This window comes from Leucoraja erinacea, chromosome 5 (assembly GCF_028641065.1).
Source record: "Leucoraja erinacea ecotype New England chromosome 5, Leri_hhj_1, whole genome shotgun sequence".
In the NCBI taxonomy this organism is placed as follows: Eukaryota; Metazoa; Chordata; class Chondrichthyes; order Rajiformes; family Rajidae; genus Leucoraja; species Leucoraja erinaceus.
The window spans coordinates 83,073,593-83,092,777 of NC_073381.1; the positions used below are offsets into that span (position 1 = coordinate 83,073,593).

At 42.2% G+C, this 19,185-nt stretch overlaps 1 protein-coding gene across 1 annotated transcript in view; it reads left to right on the forward strand.

Moving 5' to 3' along the window:
* The window catches only part of cep162 (centrosomal protein 162), a 110,345-nt gene that overhangs the window by 78,508 nt on the left and 12,652 nt on the right, over positions 1–19,185 (forward strand). The window contains 3 exon segments of the mRNA XM_055636381.1: positions 9,493–9,720; positions 15,470–16,101; positions 18,128–18,269. Of these exon segments, the coding sequence (XP_055492356.1) occupies positions 9,493–9,720; positions 15,470–16,101; positions 18,128–18,269 (1,002 nt within the window).

Genomic DNA, 19,185 nt, shown 5'->3' on the forward strand with positions numbered 1-19,185 from the left:
GCAGTAAACCCAAGGAATGTTGGAAGCTACTTTAGTTGGTAATTTTTCTTGGGGACTGGGACTCCCATATAATGTAGCATTTTAAAAAAGTTAGACAATTTAAAGCATTCTGTACTATATTCTCAGCATCTGCTGTGTTTTGAGTTTTATTTTCAGGTATTCTCTGGATTATTTTATGAACCTGGATGATTCAGTAAAATGTAGCGAGCCCTTTGCACAATTACATTTGTAAAATGGAGGTGGGGAGAGAAATCAGATAGTGGCTCCTTGCTATCAGTGCAAGGAAGTTTTGGAAACCATATGGAGATTACCAGTGTGTTTGAGAAATGCATTTCCTGCTCATGAGTTCTTTGAGAAAGATGAAAATGTTGATGATATAATAAATGTTTTGCATTAACTTTGATATATTAATAATATTACAAGCAATATTCCACAGAGAAGGCTTTTCAAATAGTTACTGCTGCAGTGGCAGCTGGTTTAAATCACATAATTAAATTGTTTATTGAAGGTTGGTATCTGGATGAGTTCAATTCATGGGTAGAGTTTCAAAAAAGCTCTCTTTGGGCTGTGTAGCGGGAAATCGCAGGAGTCCAGCCAAAAACTAAGTGGACACAAGTTCTGTGCATGAGACGTGTTTATTCTCTCCGATACAGCTCCCTACTCCTCGAAAGTCACGGGCTTTGCCTGGTCTTAAATACCAACTCGGGTACAAACCACATGACTAGCGCCTCCCACACCGAGACGCCGCCCTCCAGAGCCGAGGATTCGTTGTGCCCGTGGCTTGCCACCAGGTGTCGCCACATGACCCCTCCCCCACTCCGCAGAACCAGAGGCACCGAACCGGATGGGACGCCGAACGAGGCGGCCAGAATGCGTAGAGATGACCCCATGCCCGGGGGGTTGCTCGGTTCAGAAGAATCTCCAGGAGCCCGGGACAGCAAACGCCCGCGACGGGGCGGTTGAGCCACATGGACTGGCTCGGTCAGGTCCAAGTGGGTCGGCTACAAACGAGCCATAGACACAGTTTTGCACCGGCCTCCCATGTCCAAATCAAATGTAGAAGGCTCGTGACGCAGCGCGCGAAAAGGACCTTCATACGGGCCCTGCAAGGGTGACCTGTGGGAGTCATGGCGAAGAAAAACATACGTGCAGCCCATCAGTGGCAGTGGCACATGGGAAGGGGCCACTCCATGACACGATGTTGGGACGGGAGACGGCACCGACCCTCTACCGCAAGCGGACCAGCACCAATGACGGCGGTTCCTGGGACCCATCAGCAGCAGGGACGGTGAGCAGAGCACCACATACCAACTCCATGTAGGACAATGACTGATCCTCCTTGGGGGCTGTCCGAATTCCCAACAGGACCCATGACAACTTGTCCATTCACCCAGGGCCTGTGAGACAAGCCTTCAGGGTGGCCGTTAGACAGCGGTGGAACCTCTCCACCAACCCATTCGACTGGGGATGGTACGCTGTCGAGTTGTGGAGCTGCGTCCTCAACAGGCGGGCCATGGTGGACCATGATTCAGATGTGAACTGGGCACCCCAGTCGGACGTGATTTGAAGTGGAACCCCAAAGCGGGCAATCCAAGTTGCCACAAGCACACGACTGAGCGGAAGTGTCCATGAGCGAGATGGCCTCCGGGTAAAACGGTCAACCACCGTAAGCAGGTGCGAAAGACCCTGGGACGGAGGCAGTGGCCCCACGATGTCCACGTGTACATGATCGAACTGTCGGCGTGGCACTACGAAGTCTTGAACAGGCGCCCGGATGCGTCAATGTACCTTCGATGTCTGGCATGGGATGCACGCCCGGGCCCAGCCACAGACCTGCTTCCGCAGTCCATGCCACGTAAACCTTGCAGCCACCATAGTGACCATGGCTCAGGTGGATGGGTGGGCCAGCCCATGGATCACCTCAAACATGCAACGGCGCCAGGCCGCTGGAACAATATAGGATGGAACCAGACGGACCCAACGGCACGTCTTCAAGCACCAAGCCAGAGATCGCGGTGGGGTATGCTGGCATCTCATCATCCACCAACTGAGCCACTGCCAAGGTGGAGTAATCTATTCCTGAGGCTGGGTAAAGCACGGCTGCAATTTCCGGATGGGAGAAGGTATCCGCCACTAGGTTGCATTTCCCGGCGATGTGTCGGACGTCCGTTGTATACTCCGAAATAGCCGCCAACTGGCACTGCGGGCGGACCAAGGATCCGAAACCTTGACGAAAGCAAACGTGAGGGGCTTGTGGTCCGTGAAGGCTACGAAGGAACGGCCCTCGATAAGTACCGGATGTTTCGCACTGCAAGGTGTAAGGCGAGCAGCTCCCGGTCAAAAGTGCTGTAGCGCTGTTCCGCAGCGCTCAAGTGCCGGCTAAAGAAGGCGAGAGGCCGCCAACGGCCGTTAACCGACTTCCAAAACGCCACCAACCACAGAGTCCGAGGCATCCATGGTGGGGGCTTCGGCCAACGGATGCATGAGCATTGTCGCCCGAGCCAAGGCCTCCTTCGCCCCTTCAAACGCCGCCGTTGAGTTCGGCCTCGTAGGCGGCAGTGGCGGAATTCATTATTTTTTTTCAAATTTCCCTTGCAGGATTACACTCCTGGGCGTCGGGGTCACCAGTGTAGCGGGGACTCGCGGGAGTCCAGCCAAAAACTAAGACACAATTTGTGTGCATGAGACATGCTTATTTTCTCTGACATAGCTCCCTACTCTTTGAAGGTCACGGGCGTTGTCTGGCCTTAAATGCCAACTTGGGTACAAACCCCGTGAATAGCGCCTCCCACACCGAGACGCCGCCCCCTCCAGAGCCGAGTGTTCGTCGTGCCCGTGGCTTGCCACCAGGTGCCGCCACACCAGTGTTAATATGTTGCATTTTTGCTTATTTTTGACAACAGATATCTCTGCTTCTTAAACAACTCTCATCAATGAACCTTTAATTAGTGCAGGTTTTTAATGTACCCTGATTAAATTTGTGAGAAAACCGTCCTGCTTTACCAAATTTATTCTATACTTTAATATGCAAATTAACTGTGCAAGCTAAATCTAACCACTTCATATTTGTAGATTTTTTATTTTTTTTCTTACTGGGATGTTGCTTTGACTAATTTATTCACAGCATGAGGACATCATGAATCATTGTGAAGGAGCCTATTCTGCCCATCTTCCATGCTAAATAAAACATGAGCTATTTAGACTTTTCTCAGTTCCTTGTTAGTTATGGCATTTCAACTCTCCATTTAAGCCCTTGGTCAACACAAGGCTTTTTACCTCCACTGATAGATAGACACAAACTGCTGGAGTAAACCAGCCTGAATAAGGGTCTCGACCTGAAAGATCACCTATTCCTTTTCTCCAGAGAAGTTGGCTGACCCGCTGAGTTACTCCAGCATTTTGTGTGTATGTTCGGCGTAAACCAGTATCTGCATTCCTTGCTACACTTTTTACTTCCACTACCTGGTGGTGAATTTCAGACCACCAACACTCTTTGAATGGAAAAAGTATTTCCTCAAATTATTTTGAATACTTCACTCCCTGGTATCTAGTTATTGAATTTAGTGGAAATTAGATCTTCCTGTTCACACTAACTCTGCTTCTGTCAATTTTAAACACCTCAATTACATTTCCATGTCCTCCTTGGTCCAAGGTAAACGGCCCCAGCTTAACGAAGATGTGTTCTCCAGTCAAGGAAGTGTTGTGTATAGTGTAATGCTCCGAAGGATACACAGTGGTCCCAACTAGAATTTACACTGTCTCAGTATCACATTTCCCTTCTTTTGTAATCTGAGCCATGACTGGTAAAGGAAAAGATCTCAATGCTTTCTTAATCATCCTCTCTGCTTGTCCTAACATCTTTAAAGATCTATGGATATCTTGGATCCTTCATTTTTTCTACACTTTCATTCAATGCCTGACTTTTATTGTGTATTCCTTTATGACTTTGGCTTTCTCAAGTGCATTAGATCACCTCTCCAAGGTTGAATTCTACTTGTAACTTTGTTTGTTCTCCTTTACTATCACCTACAAGTGTTTTCCTCACTATTAACCACATTGCCCATTTTGTATCAACTTCAAGCTTCTTAATTTTATTTATTTTAGTTTAGAGATACAATGCATATGTTAATCTAAGTTCTTTTGTCAGTCAAATTCAAGAAAATTTGATTCAAACCATTGCTGCTAAAATCAATTATTTATTCTGACAGTGCTAGATAATTCTTTAAACCTTCCAACACCGAGCTAAAAACTTTGGGGCTGGTTGAAAGAACTACTGACTTTGGTATAAACGTAACACATCATATAGGTATTAGACAATGATGATACAAAAGGAGTGGCAAACTATTAACCAATCATTATGGTTTACCATACATTTAGCTTATTTGCATTAACCAATCAACTAGATCCTTTCGAGTGATTGACAACACGCATAGTCACATGATTTTCCCTTTCCCGGCCCCTTTACCACCTTTTTTCCCCCTCTGTGGCTTTCTTTAACTTCTTTGCTCAAAATCATTTTATTTCAATGAAGTAAAACCACAGAGATATAAAACTAATTCTCAGAGAACACCTCTCAGAATATAAAATACATATCATATAACCATATAACAATTTCAGCACGGAAACAGGCCATCTCGACCCTTCTAGTCCGTGCCGAACACGTATTCTCCCCATGTCCCATATACCTGCGCTCAGACCATAACCCTCCATTCCTTTCCCGTCCATATAACTATCCAATTTATTTTTAAATGATAAAAAACTAACCTGCCTCCACCACCTTCACTGGAAGCTCATTCCACACAGCCACCACTCTCTGAGTAAAGAAGTTCCCCCTCATGTTACCCCTAAACTTCTGTCCCTTAATTCTCAAGTCATGTCCCCTTGTTTGAATCTTCCCTACTCTCAGTGGGAAAAGCTTATCCACGTCAACTCTGTCTATCCCGCTCATCATTTTAAAGACCTCTATCCGGTCCCCCCTTAACCTTCTGCGCTCCAAAGAATAAAGCCCTAACTTGTTCAACCTTTCTCTGTAACTTAGTTGCTGAAACCCAGGCAACATTCTAGTAAATCTCCTCTGTACTCTCTCTATTTTGTTGACATCCTTCCTATAATTAGGCGACCAAAATTTTACACCATACTCCAGAATTGTCCTCACCAATGCATTGTACAAGTTTAACATTACATCCCAACTTCTATACTCAATGCTCTGATTTATAAAGGCCAGCACACCAAAAGCTTTCTTTACCACCCTATCTACATGAGATTCCACTTTCAGGGAACTGTGCAGTTATTCCCAGATCCCTCTGTTCACCTGTATTCTTCAATTCCCTACCATTTACCATATACGTCCTATTTTGATTTGCCAAGATGTAGCACCTCACACTTATCAGCATTAAACTCCATCTGCCATCTTTCAGCCCACTCTTCCAACTGGCATAAATCTCTCTGTAGACTTTGAAAATCTACTTCATTATCCACAACCCCACCTATCTTAGTATCATCTGCATACTTACTAATCCAATTTACCACACCATCATCCAGATCATTGATGTACATGACAAACAACAGTGGATCCAACACAGATCCCTGTGGCACCCCACTAGTCACTGGCCTCCAACCTGACAAACAACCATCCACCATTACTCTCTGGCATCTCCCATTCAGCCACTGTTGAATCCATCTTGCTACTCCACCATTAATACCCAACAATTGAACCTTCTTAACCAACCTTCCGTGAGGAACCTAGTCAAAGGCCTTACTGAATTCCATATATACAACATCCACTGCTTTACCCTCGTCAATTTCCGGAGTAACTCTTCAAAAAATTCAAGAAGATTAGTCAAACATGACCTTCCAGGCACAAATCCATGTTGACTGTTCCTAATCAGACCCTGTTTATCCTGATGCTTATATATATTATCTCTAAGTATCCTTTCCATTAATTTGCCCACCAGTGACGTCAAACTAACAGGTCTATAATTGCTAGGTTTACTCTTAGACCCCTTTTTAAACAATGGAACAACATGCGCAGTACGCCAATCCTCCGGCACTATTCCCGTTTCTAATGACATTTGAAATATTTCTGTCATAGTCATATATCATACAGCAATTACACAATACATACAACATATATTTTCACCTTTGGAAAAGAAAGTTATTTCTAAAACTTCAGATTTAAACAAAGTCTAATACTCACAATCCTAATTAAACACAATACACTTGACAAATAATTTCCCTACTTCATAGTTAAAATAGTTACTTATGGATTAAATTTGAGTTTTGCCCCATTCTTACAAAGTAGTAAGTTATTTTTACAATCCCCAACCGCACAAAGGCCACTAATTGTCACACTTGATTGCTTCGTCCCTGGCTCGAGTCTAGTTTAATTACCACCTCCCCCTTCTATCTCTGGATGAAAGGAATGTAAGGCCTCCTCACTAATAGCATGCCACACAACAAATGGAAGATTATCAAAACAGAGTTACTTTCTCAGTTTTCTATAAACATAAGAAACCACCTTTATACAAAGGTCACACAACCATCACCCATGCCTTATCTCTTATCTCAACATAAATATTTTTAAACGGCACAAACCAGATCACAGACTAGTATCTAGCCTTGGTGCCCACAACCTAATATAGACGACCATAAATCCCCTTTATAACGTAGCCGAGCTCAAAGATGTGCCATAAAGAAGGACACACGGTGTTCATGTCTTGAGAAGAAACCCATCAATATCCGATACTCTAAACCAAATAAAACTTCTGAGAGTTATAGCCGTTTCAAAACAAACAAAGCAATGCGTATTTACATCAACATCTTGTTGTAACAAGCCATCTGTTCTCGTGTGTGTGTGTGTGTGTGTGTGTTTGTGTTCGTGTTCTTTATTCCTTTGTGGCCTATGTATTTTGAAAACCTCCACTCCAAGTCCCTCTCTTGCAACTCAACACAAGTTCCTTACACAGAAATTATCATTTGAGCAATTTTATTGTATAATATTTCCTCACGTAAACAGGCCGTTCTGCCCACTGAGTCCGCACCGACCAGCTATCCTCATACACAAGCATTATCCTACACACCAGGGACAAATTACAATTTTTACTGAAGCCAATTAAACCAAAACCTGTACGTCTTTGGAATGTGGGAGGAAATCGGCGCACCTGGGGGAAACTCACAAGGTCACGGGGGGAATGTACAAACTCCGTACAGACAGCACCCGTAGTCAGGATTGAACCCAAGTCTCTGGCGCTGTAAGTAGCAACTCTACCGCTGTATCACCCTTAATTGTTGCAGTTAAATAGAAATTATTTATATATACCAGATAACTTGAGGGATCTTGCTCTAAGCCCCTCAGCACGCCACTGCAAAATCAATTACAATCATTAAAGTTCCCAAATTTAACTTGAAAAAAGGCATAAAGTGCTGAGGAAATTCAGCGGTCAGGCAGCATCTCTGGAGAACATGAAATCACTTTTTCTCTTTGATCTGGACTTTGCTTTTCTCTGACAAAATCCTTCATGGTGGACTTTTTGTTCCTTTCTCAAATTGATGTTGACAACTTTGAATATGCTACCATTAATGATCCACCTCGTGTTTACCTAAAAAAAATCACACAAGGTAGTCAAACACTATTTCTCTCAACAAAGTTGCGCTTATTCTCCTTGATTCATTTTTAATTTCCTAAATGATTTTTCATGCTTCCCTGGGAGTTTTTGCCAACAACCTTTTTCCAATCACTTGCTCAACAACAATGGTAAATTAAATAGATTGAATTACATGGCCTATTCCTTTCTCAATGTTAAATCATTGTACCATAAAAGCAGCTGTCTAGACCTTTCAGCACCATGTCCCAAGCAAAAGAGAACTGGCATATGACGATCAGAGTCTTTACTGTTTCCATATTCTTAAAGAAGCTGTTTTATCCAGAAATTTACATCTTTAGGAATCCACATTAAAAAAAATATTTTTTTGAAGTGTATCACAAAGATTTAGAATTAAATATAAATGGCCTAATTATGAAGGCGTATAATTCCAACATTGGGCTGTGTTTGATCGTGAGGAAAACAGTGTTATATCAATCGTAGGAAACATGAAACCAGTCTGAAGAAAGGTCTCGACGCAAAACATCACCTCTCCATAGATGGTGCCGGTCCTGCTGAGCTACTCCAGCTTTTTGTGTCTGGTTTAAACCAGCATCTGCAGTTCCTTCTTACACATGGGAAACTAATTAATGGATTGGTCAAGCAGGCTGATGAGTGGACGTTAAGGTGACGATGTTACATATGCATGAGGTCTTTGTGATGAAGAGCATAACAGTGAGGTTTGATTTGTTAAAAAAAAAACATCAGTAACGTTGTGAGATGTTATGTTATATTTCATTGGATTTTGTGTCAAAGGATCACTGATGCTTGAGGCCAACATGAACTAATCACCTATTTCACCTGGTCTTCTTTAGAGGGCATGGAACCTCCACACATCCCACTCCCCCACATATGTGGTAAAAGAGTGAATGATGAGTTTGTTTTTCGAATTTGTATAAGTGGTTGGTTTGGTTCGAGTCAATGTTTAGTTTACTTTATTGTCATGTGTACTGAGATACAGTGTAAAGCTTTTGTTGCATACTAACCAGTCAGCGAAAAGCCAATGCACCATTACAATCGAGCCATCCACAGTGTACATGATAAAGGGAATAACATGAATAACACTGGGTTAGTGTAGAAATATTGAAGCTTTATGTGACAGGACTCTAGGAGTGCATATGCCAGTCTCAGGTGCTCATTTGGTCATAATAGTCATTTTAAATAGGTGATCAGCACATAGATTTCTCTGTGAAACAGAGGGAATTCACCCCATTAAGTCTGATATCTGGAAAGCAATGAATTGAAGTTCACTGGATTAGGAAAGATAGTTTATCTACAACTGAAGAAAACCAACTTTGCTACCATCTAGTATGATGGCATTGTCACATTTTCTTCATTATCCTCCCCAGATTAATTAGAATGCAGGAGAACACCCTTCTGTCACAGATGATATTGGTCACTACTTTTATACGTTACCATCGTTGAACTCTTTTGTTTATGCATGATTGTGCTTATTTAATTTAGAGATACAGCATAGAAATAAGCCCTTCTGCCCACTGAGTATGCGCCAACCAGTAATCCCTGCACACTAATGCGATCCTACACACACTCGGAACAATTTACAATTATACCAAAGCAATTAACCTACAACACTGTACGTCTTTGGAATGTGGGAGGAAACGAGATCCCGGAGAAAACCCACACAGAGAAGTGCTGTAGTCGGGATTGAACCCGGGTCTCTGTCGCTGTAAGGCAACAACTCTACTGCTGCACAACTGTGGTGCCCTCGGCGTACGGTATTACTCAATTGTAAGCAAAACAGTATTTTACTTTATCTAGGTACATGTGACAATAGATTATTAAACTATAAAGTGTATGTACTGTACAAGGTCATTTCTCATTCTTGTCTCAGGTGAAAGAAATGGAAGAGATAATTCGAAGGCGCTATCCAAATTCCTTGCCTGCCCTTATTTATGCCGCGGCTTCTGTACCTGATGCATCAGCTGAAACTGAAGGCAACCTGTATTCAAGAGCTTTTCTTGAAAAAAGGATAAAGAAGCTAGAAGCTGACCTAGAGGGGAAAGATGAAGAAGCAAAGAAGTGCTTGAGAACAATGGAACAACAGTTTCAAAAAATAAAGGTACAGATCATTATTATTTAAAGCTGTACCCTTACAAATAAATAGTTAGCTGATGCAAGAATTTTGGGCAATGTTGTAACATCATTATTTTATTAATTGATAGACTATCATGTTTTCATTGATGTATAGATTTTTGAAGCTTTTGAAACTATTCAAACTTTATGAAACTCTACAATCTGTCGATGAGGATAGCGTGGTGTTCATCCCCTCGTATCCTTGGGTCAACTACCAACTGTTTCGTCTTGTTCACGTTACAAGTTAGGTTATTGTCCTGACGCCATGACACTGGGTTCTCGATCTCTTTCCTGTACGTCCTCTCATTATTGTTGCAGAACTGGCTGATAACGGTGTGTAGGAAGAAACTGCAGATGCTAGTTTACACCAAAGATAGATGCAAAAGGCTGAAGTACTCAGAACAGGCAGCATCTCTGGATAGAAGGAATAGGTGACGCTTCGGGTCGAGACCCTTCTTCAGACTGCTTCATTTTAAAGGGGATGATGATCAAGGAAAATGTAGAATAGATCATTGTTAGCTAGGAGAAGGTGACAACGAAGCAAACAGAGATAAAGTTTAAAGAAGGGTCTCAAGCTGAAACGTCACGCATTCCTTGTATCCAGAGATAGAATGCTGCCTGTTCTGCTGAGTTACTCCAGCATTTTGTGTCTATATTTGGCCGATAACAGTATCATCGGCAGACTTAAACTTTGTCGATGGTGTACTTGGCCACAGAATCATGTGTGTACAGGGAGCATAGCAGGGGACTCGGCTCTAAATCCTGAGGGACAGCAGTGTTGAAAGTCAAGGTTGAGGAAATAGTATGACTAATCGACTGAGGTTGGGAAGTCCAGAAGCCAGTTGGAGATGGAGGTCCTGAGGCCAAGATCCACAAGTTTTGTGATAAGCATTGAGGTTACCGTGGGGGAAAAACAGACATTGTAAATGAATGATGTTCACAGAGATTTAGGCATTCTAGTGCATGATTCAACATGGCAACCCACGTCCAACATGTAGTTTAGAAGGCAAGTATTGGCAGTATTTTCGCCTTGCAAAGGGATTATATGTTAAACAAACAGAGTGGTTTTATGGATGTACATGGCCTTGGAATTCTGTGCACAGGTTTGTCCCCACGCTATCCAAAAAATGATATAATAGCATTGGAGGCAGCCCACAGGAGATTAGCCAGTCTAATTGGTTTAGTTTAGTTTAGAGATACAGCTTTGAAACAAGTCCTTTTGCCCACCGAGTCCACGCCGACCATCGTGGTCACATATCACACTAGTTCTATGTTATTCCACTTTTACATCCACTCCCTAAGCACTGGAAGCAATGTACAGATACAATTAACCTACAAGCCTGCTCGTCTTTGAGATGGGGGAAAAAGACGAAGCACCCGGGGGGTAACACGCGGTGACAGGAAGAACGTACAAACTCCGCACAGACAGCACCCGAGGTCAGGATCGAACCACAGTCTCTGGCACTGTGAGGCAGCACCGTGCCATCCTTGTACTGCATAGATCTTGGCATGGGAGGGTTGTCCATTCAAGAGAGGCAAAATGGTTTGTGTCCATAGTTCAGAAGAATGAGGGAATGACCTCGTTCAAACAGAAATTCAAAGGAGGCTTGACTGGATAGATGTTGAGATGTTTCCACAAGTAGGAGAGTTGTAAACAAGGGATTAGTCATTTAAACGTCAGGTTTGTAGAAACATCTCTGAGGGTAGTGAGTCTCTAAAATTTCTCCAACCCTGAGGGTGGGGGAGGTCAGATCATTAGATTTGTTTTTAAGGTGGAGATAAATATTTGGAAGGTCGATGAATAGAAGGTTATTGCAAACTGGGATAAAAGAGCAGTTAATGCCATTATAGACCAGCTGGGCTTGTATTGAATGGCAGGGCAAACTTGAGGGACCCGGGAGCATATTCCCACTCCTAGTTTCTTGTATGCTTATATCTTGTAGGTTTACCATATGTGCTTCCTTGCTTGATCCTATTTTAATTGTCTTGGCACTACTTACCTTTCTGAAGAAGGGTTCTGACCCCAAACGTCACCCATCCTTCTCCAGAGATGCTGCCTGATCCGCTGAGTTACTCCAATACTTTGTGTCTATCTATCTGATATACACATGTATTTCATAGCTGAAGCCTTATTGAAAATTTTCATTATTAATGTTTCAAATCTGCTCAGTTTTCTCTCAATGAGTGACTTTTGATAACATTTTTCATTTAAGTTCTCTTAATTTTCAGTTCATTTGAGAGTTTAGTCAATGTGCACACTTGATTTTTATCCATGCTGGCACTTTATACAGTGATGGACCACGTTGTAGAAGAGCAGTATGTTAACTCCTAATTCTTAGTACCATCCATCGTTTAGCATGTGTGCAGTCATTTAACGTGTTCAGTAATTAAACATATTTCCCTTTCCTTGGAATATCCTATTTTTTTCCCCCCAACCTGACGTCATATTCAATGACGTACGAGTGATATCATAAAGATGGCATCACAATGGCAACCACATCATTCAGCTTCCTGCCTGAGCCATCTACAGGATGGCTCGGGTCTTGCAAGATATAATGTAAGTCAATTATTATGCCACTTAGGAGCTAGCATTTTGCCATTGTTTTATAAATATTCCAATGGAAGGTTAGATCACATGGGATCTAAGGAGAGATAGCTGAATGTATAGAAAATTGGCTTCGTGGAAGGAAACAGCCATGATCATATTGAATGGCGGTGCAGGCTCGAAGGGCCGAATGGCCTACTCCTGCACCTAATTTCTATGTTTCTATGAAACAGAGGGTGATGGTGGAAGGTTTTGCTTCTCATACTGGAGACTTGTGACTAGTGGTGTGCCTCAGGGTTTGTTACTGGACCCATTACTGTTTGTCATCTATATCAATGATTTGTATGAGAACGTACAATATAGAAGTATGGAGGTCATGTTGCAGTTATGTAAGATGGCGGAGAGGCCACATTTAGAGTATTGTGTTCAATTCTGGGCAACATGTTATAGGAAAGATGTTGTTAAGTTGGAAAGGGCGCACAGACTATTTACAATAATGTTGCCAGGACTCGAGGGTCTGAGCTATAGGGAGAGGTTGACTAGGCTGGAACTCCATTCCCTGGAGAGCAGGAGGATGAGGGGTGATGTTGTAGAGGTGTATGAAATCATGAGTGGAATAAATCAGGTAGACGCTCGGTCATTTGCCCAGAGTGGGGGAATCGAGAACCAGAGAGTTTGAGTTTAAGTTGAAGGGGGAAAGATTTTATAGGAATCGGAGTGGAAACTTCACACAAAGGGTGGTGGGTGTATGGAACAGCCTGCCAGAGGAGGTAGTTGAGGCAGGGACTATCGCAACATTTAAGAAGCAATTAGACAGGTACATGGATAGGACAGGTTTAGAGTGATATGGGCCAAATGCAGGCAGGTGGGACTAGTGTACATGGGACATGTTGGTCAGTTTGGGCAAGTTGGGCCAAAGGGGCTGTTTCTACATTGTATGACTCTAAGTAAAATTATTTTTTTAATGCTCATGAAGAAAATAATTTTGGTTGTTTGTAGTATTTCCTGTTTTTTTTTAATACAAGTCAAATCTTTTTGGTAAACTGTTACCAAAAAAGATTGCAGGAAGCTTTGTGCATCAGAAATCTAGTGCAATTCTTCTGAATTGAAATGTATATGCTTATTTTGAAGGTACTATTAAAAGTACTATTAAGAGTAAGAGCAACGTGTTTACATTACAAAAGCTACAGGAACTGAATATATTTTCATCTCCATAAATAGTTTCTTATTCCACAGTACACAATTACAAAATCCCACACTGTTTCATCACTGATCATTGCCTTCTTGCTTATGTACAGTATCTCGGCTGCATTATAGATCTTATTTTCCGGTAGGCGGCGCAACTCTCGTCAGCAGCGGCCTCTGCAGCCCGCCCGCGTTTTTATTATTTTCTGTCTATGTTTCTATGTAGTTTTTGTTATTTTTTTTGTTGGGGTGTGTGTGTGGGGAGGGGGGGTGGGAGGGAGCAGGAAACTTTTAAATCTCTCCCTGCACGGGAGACCCGACCTTTTCTTGTCGGGTCTCCGTTATCGTTGGGGCTGCAACGAGGAGCGGCCTCCAACAGGAAGAGACCGGGGACTCTGGTGCTGACGACTCACCGTCGCGGGGCTGGCCGAGTCCGGAGCGGGTGGAGCGGTGGAGGAGCGCTGCTGCTGCTGCTGCTGCGGCCCGACCTCCGGAGAGTCGGAGGCTTCAACTGCAGGTTTGGTGGACGGCGGCACCGGGAGCCCGCGGGTCCCTGGAGGGTGACCGCTTTTCAGGGCTCTCGCAATGACGACTTCTCCCGACCTGAGTTATTTTAGAACTTTGTGTTTTGCTCAAAATTCCATAATCTGCAATTCCTTGTGTCTGATTCAGTTCAGTTTAGTTTATTGTCACGTATACCGAGGTACAGTGAAAAACCAGTCAGCAAAAAAACAATACATGATTGTAATCAATCTATTTACAGTGTATAGATGTATGATAAGGGAATAACGTTTAGTGCCATGTAAATACAGCAAAGTCCGGTCAAGGATAGCCTGAGGGACATCAAAGAGATAGATGGTAGTTCAGCATTTGCTCTCTGGTAGCAGTATGGTAAGATGATTCAGTTGCCTGATAACAGCTGGGAAGAAACTGTCCCTGAATCGGGTGGTGTGCATTTTCATTCTTCTATATCTTTTGCTGGAAGAGAGAAAGGAGAAGAGGAAGTGGCCAGGTTGCGACTCGTCCTTGATTATGCTGCTGGCCTTGCTGAAACAGCGTGAGGTATAAATGGAGACAATAGAAGGGAGGTTGGCTTGTGTAATGGCCTGGGCTGCGATTCGCTACAATTTCTTGTAGTCTTGGATGGAGCAGTTCCCAAGACAAAGCTGCGATGCATCCTGATAACATGTTTTATATGGTGCATCTGTAGAATGGTGAGAGTTGTTGTGGGGGACATGCCAAACTTCCTAAGCCTTCAAAGTAAGCAGAGGCGTTGGTGTGCCTTCTTGGTCATTGCTTCAATATGGGTGGTCCAGGTGAAGTTGTTGGTGATATTGGCTCCAAGGAATTTGAAGTTTTCGACCATCTCTACTTCGGCACCAGGACACAAGGTTCTCAATACTTCCCAAAGTCGATCACTATCTCTTATGTCTTGCTGACATCGTCTTGACACCAGCACACAAGGTTCTCAATACTTCCAGATTCAGAGACAGTTTATTCCCAGCTGTTATCAAACAACTGAACCATCCTACCAACAACTAGATAGCAGTCCTGAGCTACTATCTACCTCATTGGTAACCCTCGGACTGTCTTTAACTGGACTTTACGTTTTTCTTGCACTAAACATTCTTCCCTTTATCATGCATCTGTATTGTGATCATCTATAGTCTTTCCGCTGACTAGTTAGCACGCAACACCAGTTTGATCCAGGCTACGGGTTCTGTCTAATTGGAGTTTGGTCATTCTTCCCGTGCCCTGCGTAGGTTTTCAACGGGTGCTCCGGTTTCCTCCCACATCCCAAAGACATATGGGTTTGTGGGCCAATTATAAAATTGTAAATTGTCATTAGTGTGTAGGATAATGTTGGTGTGTGAGGATTGGTGGTTGGCGCAGATTCGGTGGGCCGAAAGGCCTGTTTCCGTGCTGTATCTCAAAACTAAACCACACTAAAAGCTTTTTTGTACATATGATAATAAACTAAAGTAAATTACTGCTTGTTTTCTAGATTCAGTATGAACAGAGAGTCTCGGAGCTTGAACAATTTTTAACACACAAAATAGTTAACGAAAAGGAAAAACTAGATGCTGATTCCAAAATGAAGATACTTGAAGAAGAAATTCTCAAGTTGAAAGAAGCCCACAAGTTCAAAGAAAATCATCTCAGGGGTGACATTGAAAAGCTGAAAAATCAGCTTTACCAGGCAGAATTAAAACTGATGGAAAGAGAAGATAGCTCCCTTCGAATGGTTGACCAGCACATGCACAATTCATATCAACAAGCTAAGATTGAAAAACTCAATTTAGAGCTAGCTGCAAAAAACCGAGAGATACAAGAACTTTCAAAGACTTTAGAGCGTCTTCAGGCCGAGAGAAGATTGCTCCTTAATAATAAAACAGCTACTGACAAATATGATCCTCGGCAGAAGTCCACCAAGAAGTCCAGAAAAGGAAAAGAGTCTACACTATCTTTCCCAGCAGCATTTGATGAAAAAGCTTATCAGCCAAATGACTTCTCTGATTCTCATATATCAGAGGTTCTGAAAGAAAATGACATATTGAAGAACAACATAGAAAGATTGTCTTTGGAAATGGACAAGCAACGAGTACAATTGGCCCAGTATGAAAATGAAGTGAGGAGGTAAGGACAAATTTTAGTTTTCTTTTTGTCTGTTTACTTGAGTAAATTGCACTTGAGTAGCTGTTGTATGTGGTTAGATTAAAAACCTGAGGAAGATCACCAACCAGCCTTTTGCCCGATGGCCACTGCTAACTCCTCACCTCGATGTCCTTAATTGAGGGCCATTTAGATGTATCTTGTCCTCAATTTTGTTTCTCTTCCTGCCTCATTATCAAATGTGCCAGGGCCCAATGTCAGAGGATCGCATTTTTAATATACCTGATAGCATAACGTACCATAGATACCACACACAACATAGATTTGTTAAAAATTAGTAAATATAAATGTTCATTATATTATCATATCTTTGCAAAAGCAAATTATGTAGGTCAAGACCTGATCATACTACTTAACCTCAGAGTGGTGTTTGTTCTCCATTTAAGCCTTCCTCCATCCTTGAAACTCTATCCTTCTCTTCTCTCTCACTTACTTATCTAGCTTCCTTTAAAATGCATTCTGGATTAGGAGCTGACAATGAAGGCCAAAGAAAGAAACAAAATGCTGGGGTAACTTGACTTTACATGTTTGATTTGTTGACAATGGAAGATGCAGGGATGTTGTCTGACCCGCTGAGTTACTCCAGCATTTTGTGTCTTTGTTTGGTAAACCAGCACCTGCAATTCCTTGTTTCTACATGTTTTTACAATGATGGCTTCTGGTTTTACACTTTATATCATTGAAACATTCTTCAAGCCCTTTTATATCTCTTAAGTTTCTATTTAGTAACCCCTAAACCATTTATTTTGGAGACACGAGGGTTCCAGTTTATTCTCCCACAATTTATTTTGCATTCTCTCCAGCGCCTCCATCTTTTAAAAAAACATGGCATCCAGAATAACAGATAGTACCACAAGAGTACGTTTCACTAAACTAAATCCATTTAGTCTTAGTCGTCTACTTATCAATGGTAGTCCTCGAGAAGCAAATACGAGTTATTATTTATTAGTAATCCCAGTTCCCATTGCAGTTTCTTTTAATTTTCTAGCTGTTATCTGAACTCTTGACTCACTGAAATGTAATGTCTTTCATTGACACACTTTGAGCATATAACTGCTCAATTAATTTCATTCTCTGTGTGATATCTGACAGGACTTCAAATATATAGAATCTAGTGGTGATTATTGTGTCGACAAAACACCACAAATATTTTACTTGGTAAAGTTCTGACAGCTTTGCACAAGGGTACTTGTTGAATAAATAATGGAAGATAATAGAAAATCATCCTTGCTACTTATTATGGTAGACATAAAAGATCACCAATGCCTCTTCCGATATTCATTATTTCCCCAGATATTCTGTAATGCGATGTTGAATATTTTTATGGTTCTTTTTGAGAGAACTTGAATTGTGCTGTGTTTCTTGTATCCAAAAATACTTCACTGGGAGTCCAAGTACTGAGATTGTGGGCGGTGCAGCAGTAGAGTTGCTGCCTTACAGTGCCAGAGACTCGGGTTCGATCCTGACCACGGGTGCTGTCTGTACTGAGTTTGTACATTCTCCCTGTGACCACATGGGTTTTATCGGGTCGCTCCTGTGTCCTCCCACACTTCAAAGACTTGCAGGTTTTTAGGTTAATTGGCTTCTGCAAATTGTAAAATTGTCCCTAGTTGTGTGGAGGTTAATGTACGGGGTGATTGCTGGTTGGCATGGACTTGAAGGGCCTGTTTTTGCACTGTATCTCGGAAGTCTAAAGATTTAAGAAATGGTTCCTTAGAAATTAAAAAAACCCAAGTTCTGACGTGTTTCTTCAGTAATTCACCAAAGTGTCAACCTGGTTTATGTACACAATTTGTGGAATGAAGCCTCAGCCAAAATTGGACACTGGTCACAATTAAGCCAAACTGAAATCTGAATTAAAACATAACATTGAATTGTGTGCTAAAATCTGATTTTCTATGTGGTTTTTAGTTGGAATAAACATTGTGTACCAGGTTTTGGCTGGTGCTTGATAATAGCTGTATCTGAACATTTCTTTGCTTTGCTGTAGAACCCAGGGAGGTCTTTCTGAGCATGTTGCAGCATTAAACGCATCTCATCAACAAGAAATAGAACAGATATTGACGCAGCATGCTCTGGAACATTCCTCCTCCAAAGTGGCTGAATTGGCGAATAAAATCACTGCTCAAGAGGTATATGCAATTTGCTTACAACCTAACACAATTTAATTTAATGTATTAATATTCAGGACTATTATGTATTACTAATGGCTTTACAATTTCATAAACGGTTTGGATTCAAAAAATGGAACAGTTTTTAAAAGTGCTGGAGAAGCTCAGCGAATCAGGCAGCATCTCTGGCGAATATCGGGTCGCCAATCTTCTTCAGACTATCTGACCAACCCATCTGCCTATCAAAACCCCCATCACCTGTATCCACATAGTACTTACCAGGCTTTGGCCTGCCCCCACCTCTCTTCCAATTTTTTCATCCTCAACACAATCAGCCTGAAGAAGGGTCCCGACCCAAAACATCACCTATCCATGTTCTCCAGAGATGCTGCCTGACATGCTGAGTTACCCCAGCATTTTGTATCCTTTTTTTTTATATAAACCAGCATCTGCAGTTCCTGTTTCTGCATATTTTTATATGTCATTTATTATGGGATGTTTAAATATATATTTTGGGCGTATATTGAGGTGGTGGTGTATCATTTCTGAATTGTGAGGAGTTTTTATGACGTGATCAAGTGCCATTTTTTCAAAACTTTTAGCGATGATGATTTTCCGAGTTTAATTTGGTCACAATGGAAGTTACAAATCGATATATCAGACAGTGGCTTGTAAAGAACGACCCAGGAATCAGCTGGTAGAATTTATTTTGTACATTGAAAGTGAGTTATTCGCTATTACTGTGCAACAGTGCAATCCACATTAGTCAGGAAATGGTGTTCGGTACACTGTTGGGACTGAAGGCAGATAAATTCCCAGGGCCTGTTGGGCTGCATCCCATTATTATCTGAATGGTGTCAACGAGACCTGGGTGTGCTTGTATATCAGTTACTGAAAGTAAGCATGCAGGTACAGCAGGCAGTGAAGAAAGCTAATG